This window comes from Sturnus vulgaris, chromosome 6 (assembly GCF_052056855.1).
Source record: "Sturnus vulgaris isolate bStuVul1 chromosome 6, bStuVul1.hap1, whole genome shotgun sequence".
Taxonomy (NCBI): Eukaryota; Metazoa; Chordata; class Aves; order Passeriformes; family Sturnidae; genus Sturnus; species Sturnus vulgaris.
Window position 1 is genome coordinate 8,347,504 of NC_142248.1, and position 10,751 is coordinate 8,358,254.

Below are 10,751 nucleotides of genomic sequence, written 5' to 3' on the forward strand. Positions count from 1 at the left end.
TGGTCAGCCTGGGTCTTCTGTGGCTGTATGGGGGGCAGCTCAGAGCCTTGAATGCTGTGCTTTATTCCCTGTTCTCAGCTTGTCAGCAGCTGGCTGCTCTGGATTACTATTTCTGGTAATAATATGCAACTGTAGAAAAAGTGTACGAACTTGTCCATCTTTCACCATTGGCCTGCACTTTAAAATGTGGTGCAAGCTATGCAAGATCTGCCTTAAAAGAAGAAGGGATGACCTCTAGAAGGCCAGCAGTGAGAAGCTGAGTGAAGGAGCTGTGTGCTGAGGAGGGAATGGATTCCTATATGGCTGTTTCACATGAAAGAATGTCCCAGTCTGGGAAACTTGCCAGTAAAATGTAAAATTAAAGCTCTGTTTTGGAGGCCGATCCATGCAGATAAGAGCCTCTGACTGTTAACTAATAACTACAAGAGAGGCAGTGATAAAGGCAGCAGGAGGACAGGAATTCACAGGTTTGTTCATGCTTAACCCCGTTTGGACGTTTTTTCCCTGCATTAGAGATTAACAGCTCAGATGTTCTTGTGTTTTCTACTTCCCTGATTTTGAGCAATATGGCAAAGCCACTGGAGATCTTAACATGTGTCATGTGTCATGCAGAAACACGACAGGTCCTTGCCTACTTTGTAAAGAAAGCAGAAGAGGTTATGTGGCACTGCCTGTGAACCCAGGGATGATCCAGGTTGCCTTCTGGGATTTGTAGCAGTCACGTTGGTGTCCTGGATTTGCCACTGTGCACAGCTGCATTTGCTGTCCAAAGCACTCGATGTTGTGTGCAAACTGCAGCTGGGTCATCATCACAGCATCCCTCTCACCGAGGGATTGGCCTTGCTGACATGCTGCTGGGACATTGCACTAGGCTGTCTGCCCTCTGAACATTGGCAGGGCTAAATGTCCTGGTGGGCACGGGGACATGCACAGGTGAGGCCAAGTATCCCCTGGAATACCTTCAGCAGTAACCAAGGAGCCTGCTGTGCTAATGCTTACATGGTGCTTTTCCACATCATCTGAAATCTTCAGAGACTCTTCATATTTAGGTGCTAGAACAAACACAATTATAAAAACTGCCAAGAAAACCCCAAAACAATGAAGTGGAGGGAGTGAAAACTGCAGAATGTGAACTAGACTCTTTTAGCTGTGGAAAGCTAAAGAAGGAGGAGAAGTGGCAAGAAAAAGAAATTAATGAGCAGTGAAATTACAAAAAATTAAACACCACTTTGAATACACCAGAAGCTAAAAGACTGCTAAAAGCACAGTCATCTGCTGAGGTCTGGAATTGGAGAAATGTCATATGTTTCTTTCCTGGAAGAAAAGCTGGAAGGTGGTACCAGTCACAGCAGTAATGTAATGCTCTCTGTTGTAGCAGTAGCTTGGGAAATTAGCAAATAGCAGCTACTACAGCAGTATATTTTAAAGTTTGCTATTCTGGCTTACTTGCATCCCGAGATTTTAAAAGGCCTGGCTGAGAGCACTCTCTGGGCCATAAATGCTAATTTAAAAATAATTAAAAAAAAAAAAAGCATGCATAATGAGTTAGACTTAAAAAAAATGGTGTGTGTTATTCATAAGCGAGTAGGCCAATTTCAAGTTTAACTGGGCAAATTAAACTAGGCTACCCACAGTCTGATTTTCACTTCCAGTAAAATAATATAATAGCTGATACAGATCAGATTGGTCATGATTTAATGGGGTATTGTAATAGTCAGTCTGTACAGTTTTGTTTTTTTTAATTGTTCTTTTCTAACATAGTATGATTTTCTGATGATGTTGCTATAATTTTACTTTATAAAGTAAGACTGTTGGTAAGTCTAGCATGTTTAATGCACTGAAGTTGTGTGACAAGTCATGGGAATAAATAGGTGTGATGATTCAGTGTGTCACACATGCCCTGCTGGAGTGAGTCCAGAGGAGGCAGGGCTGTGAAGATGATCAGAGGGCTGGAGCACCTCTCCTGTGAAGACAGGCTGAGAGACTTGGGATTGTTCAGCCTGGAGATGAGAAGGCTCCAGGGAGACCTGATTGCTGCCTTTCAGTACTTGAAGGGAGCTTTTAAGAAAGCTGGGGACAGACTTTTAGCTGGGCCTGTGGCAAAAGGACAAGGGGAAATGGCTTTAAACGGAAAGAGGGTAGATTTAGATTAGATACTAGAAGAAATTTCGTTACTGTGAGGGTGGTGTGGCAGTGGAACACAGAGAAGGTGTGGCTGCCTCATCCCTGGAAATGTCTAAGGTCAAGTTGGATGGTACTTTGAGCAGCTTGGTCCAGGGATGTTGTCTCTGCAGTGGGATTGGAACTAGATGATCTTAAAGGCCCCTTCCAGCCCAAGCCATTCTACGATTCAATGCCTAAAAGGAAATCTGACTAAATGAAGGGTCCCAGTGACCCTTTGTGGCAAGAAGAGCCTCATTGCTGGAAGTGTAGTAGTCTCAGCTGGGAATTTTTGGGGTTTTTGACTCAGTGCTAATCAAGAGGCAGAAATCGGTCTCTTCTCCCTATTAACAAGTGATAACATGAGAGGAAATGCCTTCAGGTTGCACTAGGGTAAATTTAGATTGGAAATTTCGAAAGAGTTATCAAGCGTTAGAACAAATTGCCCAGGGAAAATAGCTGAGTCCCCAACCCAGGGAGGTATTTAAAAGACATGTTGCAATGGCACTTAGGCATATGGTTTAGTGGTGGACTTGGCAATGCTAAGTTCATGGTTGGACTTGATGATTTTAAAGGTCATTTCCAGCCTAAATGATTCTATGATTTAGTGGTAGACTTGGCAGAGCTAGACTTACGTTGGACACGATGATCTTAAAGGTCATTTGCAGCCTAAATTATTCTCTTGATTCTAAGATTGTTGGTGTCCTGGGAAAAAAAAAAAGCCCTAAGTTAATTTGGATTATGTTCGTGGGTAACATAAAATCTGGGCAAGTCACAAGTAGTGAAAAGAGGTGAGTTAGTGGTGAACTTGGGGTTGTGTGTGCTGGGTGAGACAGCAAGGAGTTATGTGACACTCTTAAAGCAGTCACCCACTCTCAGAGCAGGTGGGAGGGCTGGCAGGATGTGTGGTGGCCTGGGAGCTGCTGCAGGAGCAAGGGCTTGATGGTTCACTGAAAACAGAGCAGCCCCAGCTGAAAACAGAGCCCCAGCTGGGCACGGTGACCAGAAAGTAAAGCAGCACTTGGACACAAACGCAGCGATCCTGAGCAGGGGCAGGGAGGGCGTTATCTCGGTGCAAGGTGCTGCTCCTGCCAGTGTGCTGCACAGGAATGTGAGTGATAAGTTGGAGGGAGTTCAGGGAGGACCAGGAGAGGGGAGGGCTGCATGATGTGCTGTACAGTAAAAACTAGAGCTTCATATGTAAAGTAAATGAGGTGTTCCGTTCCTCTTGTTTTGGTTCCCCCTTTGTTTGGAGCTATGCAGTAGTTTAATCAGAACTGGAAGCACAGTGACCTTCCTTGGCAGGAGGTCAGACTATGTCATCACAGGGTTTCTCTCACTCTGTAAGACTTCATGGGGCAAGAGCGGGAAAGGAAAAGTCATTTTGTCTTCATAAAAAAATGTATGCATCTCTTCCTACTGAGTGATTGGGGAATATGGGTGTTTTAACTCCAGGTGTCCTGTCTGCCAGGCTTCCAAAACAGGTGTTTGTTCTGACTGAGAGATCTGCCCCACAGCCAGCATCCACCTTTCCTGTGACAGTGCAGCCCCCACTGCTAACCAGCTCTGGGGCAGCACCTACCTCTTCATGTCTTTTAACATTTTCCCACTCCCCAAGCTTTCTCCCTCTTCAGCTGCTTTACTGCAGACTTTGCAGAAAAGACTTTTTCTTCTCTGAGAAGGGCAGGTAGGGCCTGATTGCAGCACTGGCTGGTGCATGGGTACAGAACTGCAGAGCTTTCCTCTTGCTCCATAGAACGCAGACAAGGGACTCAGCCTGCCAGAATAATGAGCCCTTCTTTGGCACTACTATCACTTTCCTTCTGAATGGCTGTGGTAGTTCTGAAAGAAAATGTGTCTTGTTTTGGACATCCTGTAAAGGCTTAAAAGTGCATGTGTTTGCATGTGTCTAGGCATACTTAGGCTGGGGCTTTGCTTTCAGACCACTGTGTGAGTATTAAATAACACTTCTTGATAAAGACTTGATAAAGGTCTTTCAGGCTGCACATTGGCATGTGAGAAGTTCGATTGGAAAAACGAATCGTTTGTCCCCTGGCACAAAGAGGAGCCAGAGAGGTTGGGAATGGCATTCCTTCTTCTGGTAAATAGGGCAGAAATGCACACCAGACTTCCGTGGTGTTCAGGCCCGTACAAGCATGTGCGGAATAAGAAAATTCCTGTCTTCAGGGGTTTGGGACATTAGAACATGAATTTAGAAATGCCCTGAGCCAAGTCATGATGGGGATGGGCTCTTCCACCAGTTTCCCTGACAGAAGTGGTCTGATGAGCTGCAGAGGCCCCTCTGTCAGCACTGCAAGTATGCAGCATAACAGAGCGTGTCATTGGGCAGTGGACATGGAATCAGAGGATTTAGGGGGAGCAGCTATGAAATCTGTCTGATCTGGTGTGGTACCTGTGTGCAGACAGTTTGTGTGCCTTAGAGGAAGTCCTAAGATGAATGCAAATGAAGAGATGAGCAGCACTCTAATTTTTTCCTTTTCTCAAGCAGAGATGCTCTTATGCTTAGTGGCCCTTCCAAAAATCTAAATTAAATCCATTCCAAATAATTACCACTTGACATATCTATATTTTCTGTTCAGCACCACCCCATGACGGGAGGGGGAGGGAAGCATTGCTGTTTTGGAGCTTGCTGTCCCTGAACATCATTAAATGATTGATGATTCTGTGATTCTGTGAAGTGCCTCCTGGCTGCTGTGTTGAGCAGAGGGAGAGGCATTTGCACTACGGCAGCCTTGCGTGCCAGAAGGGTGGTGGGGCTCAGCTCTGGCTGCTGCAGAGGAAGATCACGAGCATGATTTGTGCAATCTTGGTGGAGTCCCAGAGGGCACTGTGGGCACTTACCTGTTCATCAGAAGTGTCCAGAGCACACGGAAAGCTCCTTCTGCAGTAGTACACTGTACTCTGTTCCCAGGTGGAGACTGGCATATGTAAGGTTTGTAGGCAGATCCTGGTTCAATACCCCAATCTGCATTCTTCTTTCTTGTCCTTTTGCCCCCAAAGACCTGCTCTGAGGCAGTGGTGCTCCATGTTCCCATAACGTATCACACCCATCACTCTTAAATTCCATGTGCAGTTGGAAATCCCGTGTGTGTTTTTAATGGGCTCTGTGAAGCATTCTTCAGATTCTCCATGCCTCAGGTTGCTCTGTGGTGTCTCACGCTCTTCACCTGACCTGCAGCTGAACTGCTCTTCCCTCCCCAGTGCAGGAAGGGGTTTCCACATGCACGTGTGGGTGCTCTGGTGCCAGAAGGGAGCCTGATCTGCTGGCTGCATCCTGGCCTGGGGCGGGGACAAGGCTGTGGTTCCTGGGGGAGCAGGGTTGTCATTTCTCGGCCACTCATATTTCTGCTCCCTTTCTTCATTCTTTTTCAGAACATGAGTGAGAACTTGAAGGACTGTTTGATCCAGACCCAGGCTTCCTTAGGGGAGATGGTGACGATAAAAACAGAGGCCTGCTCTCCACACCGGGACCAGGAGTATGGACAGCCTTGGTATGTGGCCGAGCTTTGGTCTGATGTGCTCTAACCCCTTCTCCCCACCTACCTCCCAGCTTAAAACTGGTTTTGAGGAATATACTTGAGCTGCTTGAAGTTGTTAAAGCTCTTCCTTGTGAGGTCTGCCTTGGGGTGTTTGACAGGAGTGGTCAGCTTTTGGCAGGTTGAGTGGCAGGTTTAGTTATTTCTCTGCTACAGCTGTGGGACTGAAGGAGTTGATCAGGCCCCATTGCTTCAGCTTCTCTCTGTGTGCAGTCCCAGTATCTTGCTAGGTTAACATCATCCTCGTTGTTCCCTCCTCAGCTCTGGAAGGCCTGACCCACAGTCCATGGAGATGGAACCCAAGAAACTGAAAGGGAAGCGGGATGTAATCATGACCAAGAGCTTTCAGCAAGTGGATTTCTGGTGTAAGTGTCTTGTGAGTGAGGGAAGAGCACCACTCCTGCTTGTGTTAATTTTGGTCTTCCCCTTCAGCTTGGAGCAGGAAGCAGAGGAGAAAAAATAAGCCAGAGACAAATTTGCATTCTCACCTGAAAAGACTGGCATGGTTGGTAGGGAAATTGTTGCACAAAATCAGCTTGTCCATGAAGGGGCTAGGCAGAAATAGGGAGGTAGGAGGGGAAAGCAAGTAGTAAACATGAAAACAGGCATTGGAAAACCCAATGACTTGAATTCAGAAACTGCAAAGGGAGCATTGGGCAGATAACAACTCTTTCCCTCATATTCTGGGAAGAAAACTAGTGCCATTTATATTGGCATATCTACAGATTATCAACTGGCAGACCTGCATCTCTGTCTGGACACAGGGCAGGTGCCTGGGATGCTGTCTCTCTCCTATGAGGTTAGGAACCTCTGGGTGTTCTTAGGCACCCAACTTGTCAGGTAGTTTTTTTCAAAGGGCCAAGCAAGTTAAAAATTGTTACGAAGTTATTTATTGTAGAAGCACATTAGTCGCAAAAGCAAAGTAAAGCAATGGCAAAAGCAATGGTAAAAGCAATGGCATAAAAAGTAAGTGGCAAAAAGTAATGGCATAAAGTAATGGTAAAATGCAGTGGCAAAATGCAGCAGCTCTCCTTAATGCATGTTCTTATATAGAAACTTCCTAACAAGCTAAGACACAAACTCGGACCACTACTTTTTAATCCATTAGAATTCCAGTTTCTTAGTACACCAGGCTACGTATACACTACACATATAGTCTGTCGTGTTCTAACTGAGAAACGTAAGCAATATTCTTAACTATAACTTTATTATGTCTGAAACTAGGTTCTTGGAGCTTCCTCGGAAACACTAGTATCTAGGACTATGTTTTTCAACTTTCACTAGAACATGTACTACTGCTCTGGCATCTAAGACCTTTTATTTACTAAAAGCACTTAAAATTTATTCTACTTGCTTACTAACTTTTTCCGTTTACTCACTTGTTCCATCTACTTGCTTGCTCACTTATGCTAAAACCTAAACTTTCACCTTTGCCTTATGTGCGAGTGGCTTAACATACTTCAATTCATCTAAAGGTTTTAATTCAATCTTTGCACTCTGATTTCTCTCTGAAGAATTCAGAGACTCCTGACTTACTTACTCCAAGATCTCCCAAGCACAGAATGAAGCCTATATGATGAGGTTATTTGTTTTCAGGGATGCTTGTTTTAGCTCCCCTCTAGCGTGTGGGGAATCAAACCTTTGGGCTGGAGGACTTGCTGCTAACCAGGGATGAGCAGGGAGCCCTCAGGCTCTGTCTCTGCAGGCAGTGACGAGGCTTTTCCACATGTGTTCAGCCATCGGTGGCAAATGCGTGCAGGGCACCAGGGCTCACCCAGGTGCAGGGGAAAGGGCAGGTAGGGCAGTGTGGGTTGGGGCAGAGCCCTTGTTGAGAGGCGTGGCAGAACAAGGGAGCAGCCATCGAGGCGTCTGTGTAGGCTGTAGTCTGGGGAGGGGACTCAGCTGGGCCAGAGAGAGGACAGGGAGCTGTCCTGAGTGCTGTGCATCTGGTGTGCTGCGTGAGCCTGTGCACCATGGGCGTCATGTCTGCCCTGCCTAACCCCTGTCTCCTTCCCATCTGCAGTCTGTGAGTCCTGCCAGGAGTACTTCGTGGATGAGTGTCCAAACCATGGCCCCCCAGTGTTCGTGTCAGACACGCCGGTGCCCGTTGGCATTCCGGACCGGGCGGCGCTGACCATCCCGCCTGGAATGGAGGTGGTTAAAGAGCCCAGTGGGGAGAACGACGTGCGCTGTATGAACGAGGTGATCCCCAAAGGTCACATCTTTGGGCCATATGAGGGGCAGATCTCTAGCCAGGACAGGTCTGCAGGATTCTTCTCGTGGCTGGTGAGTGACAAGTTTCCCCAACTAAGTGACACCTCAGCCATGCAGCTCAGAGCTGGGGGAGCCACGGGCTTGTGGAACCAAACCTTAACCATCTTCCCCCTTCTCTGAAGGTCTTCTGCTGGCCACATGGGCACTACATCAGCATCGACCTGCCATAAATATTAGGTAGCAGCTGAAGGGTATTGATAAATGATGTAGAGATTGCAGAGCTCTCTCATGGACCTCTAGCACTCCCTCCCAGCCTGCCTGAGCTGGTGGCTAAGAGGCTAGAAAAGAGATCTAGTCATTCAGGAACTGATCTACATGCAGATTCCAGCACCAAAACTTTTTTCCCCTCATACTACACGACTTAGTTGGCATATGAGATAGAGAGATAACTGGATCAACACATGTTAATTATTATGAGAATTGCAATGTAGGACTTGAGTCATTATTAGGGAAAAAATTGAGAGCTGCTGATATGAAATACTCCTCACACTTTTCTCTCTGTAAAATGAATGTGTGTCTCAGCCCTGTCCCAAAAGGGAAGTTAATCTTTTAAATCCTTGGATTGTTAATGATTTTGTCAGCTGCATCCACAGTTAGAGATATTTGTACATAGAAAAATGCCTCTCAGTCAGTTCAGAGTAGTCTCTGTGCACTCCAGGTCAGCAGCCTGTCGTACTGGGAGAGCAGAGATTCACAGCATAGAGTTTCACACCATGACTTAAGACCAGAACTGAAGCAGTGATTTGAGATTCATAGACCTTCTCCTGCCTGGACCAGCTGGTTGACTGTGCTGCATCCCTTCTCGTTCCACAGATCGTTGATAAGAACAACCGCTACAAATCCATTGATGGGACAGATGAAACCAAAGCAAACTGGATGAGGTGAGTCCTGTTCTCTTCTGCCTTCCCTCTTGGGATTCTGTCTTCCAGAGAGAGGCCATCAAATACTCCTTATTGTTTGGTGTGTTGGAAAACCAAACCAAAATGTCACCACCCATTTTGCAAATGCTGTGCTTGTACTCTTTCAGTATTTATTGTAATATGAGTATCTTTGATGTCAGATTCAAAGAAAGGGTCTAAAAAAAGACAAGGATATGTACATATAGGATTGCTATTTTCTGGAATGAGGATAAATATTAAAGATGATCCTATTTATCCACTCTTACGAGCACTGACAGGTCTCACTCCATTCTTTTACTCATTTTTTTATGTTATGTTCAAATATTTGCGAAATGCTTTGCGTTACACCCGAGGTAACATTTGATTCTGTTTGGGTTTGTTTTTTTATTTTGTCCCTACTCATTTGACAGATACTAGAAGAGGTGCTTTTTTTTTTTTCCTTTCTTTCTGGGCTTCACTGTGGCCAGCTGTCGGTGCTGGCTGTCGGTGTGCAGTGTCAGCTGTGCTGTGCGAGGAGAAGGGCGAGCTGGGCGACCAAAGCCGAGCTGACGCCTGTGCTCGCACTCCCTCTGCCGGCCCTGCAGCACGGCTGGCTCTGCTCCGGGAGCTGCAGCACGAGGGGAGCCTGTGTGGCCACGGGGCAGTGTTCCAGTATTGGCATATATATATATACCTGTAAAACATAGGTTTTACGTTTTACCAAGGCCTCGTATGGGTGGCGAGTCACCAGAACAGGGCATTGCTGCACGGTGAGGCCAGTCCTGCTTCTGTGGGGAGCTTTGGAAACAGTTGTTATCAAGAAGGCATTTCCTACAAGAGTCAAGCAGTGTGGGATTACCTGGTTTGCTGACCTGGATGTCCAGGATTTTCAGTTGTCCCTCATTAAGGGGATAAAAAGCATGAAGTACAGGTAAATGCAAGATTAACCTAACTGGTCATATCTGGTTGCATCACTTTTGGCCATTTCAGCCTTCGCATGGATAGCAGCTGTTCTGACATTTATGTTCATAAAGTTCAGCAACGGATTTCGTTTTTCTGTAAGGATTCCAACTGTTAGAGTTGTTCACTGCTGGATGAGATAAAATGCTAGACCAGGGCTGAGACTGGAGTCATCACTTCAAAAAGAAGCAGTGGCACAGTGAAGAGGTAGGTAGGCAAACATACATCTAGAAGTAAAGAATGCAGAGTTCAAAAATCTACATAGATCTGGATCTTTGTGATCTGCATGACATTGAAGCTGGGGCAAAACACAGTCTTGGAAAGCAAAAATTCTATGATGAGCTCTTCTTCCTACTCCCATGAACATCAGCTTGATGTCTGGATTTAAATGGGCACTACTCGTGGTCCTAGCACCAAAGAGCAGGGTATTTTTGCCTAAACTTGTATTTGCCACGTTTCAGTCTCAGTGTGGGTGCGGTCTGGGCCATTGTGTGCAGCCTTGTAAGGCTTGGAGGTTATGGCTTTGTGCAAAGGGGATGTTTGTGACCCCTCATGGGAAGGGTGTATCAAAGGATCTCTGTAGGCTACACCAGTCTTACTGACCTTTCTGATTTTACTCTTGAAAAGTGCTTATAACCAGTAGCATTATGTAGAGTCTGACTGACAGTTCAAGTGGCAATAGAAGTCCTCAAAAAGCCTTGATTTTGTTTGTTAGCACCTTTTAGACTAAGATGTGCTCAATATTCTGTGCTAGAACATCACCTGACCCCGAGATCACACACAGAAAGCACACTTGACTTGCAGGACGCTGTAGACAGCGCTCTTTTTGTTTTTCAGATGGTGCTCTTTGCTATCACTCACAGATGGAGTGCTTTGCAAAGCAGATCTACTCACCTTCTGGGTAGGTGGGTATGGCACGGGG

At 46.0% G+C, this 10,751-nt stretch overlaps 1 protein-coding gene across 6 annotated transcripts in view; it reads left to right on the plus strand.

Moving 5' to 3' along the window:
* PRDM11 (PR/SET domain 11) overlaps positions 1 to 10,751 on the plus strand; it is a 49,796-nt gene that overhangs the window by 12,469 nt on the left and 26,576 nt on the right. For 3 of the 6 annotated variants that reach the window (XM_014881901.2, XM_088166827.1, XM_088166826.1), the window contains exons 2-5: positions 5,554 to 5,672; positions 5,979 to 6,082; positions 7,741 to 8,003; positions 8,805 to 8,872. In XM_014881901.2, the coding sequence (XP_014737387.1) occupies positions 5,557 to 5,672; positions 5,979 to 6,082; positions 7,741 to 8,003; positions 8,805 to 8,872 (551 nt within the window). In that variant the 5' untranslated portion in view covers positions 5,554 to 5,556. Of the gene's footprint in view, positions 1 to 5,553; positions 5,673 to 5,978; positions 6,083 to 7,740; positions 8,004 to 8,804; positions 8,873 to 9,963; positions 10,037 to 10,666; positions 10,735 to 10,751 lie in introns of those variants that run through there. The other 3 variants (XM_088166829.1, XM_088166830.1, XM_088166828.1) reach the window with 3 other exon arrangements.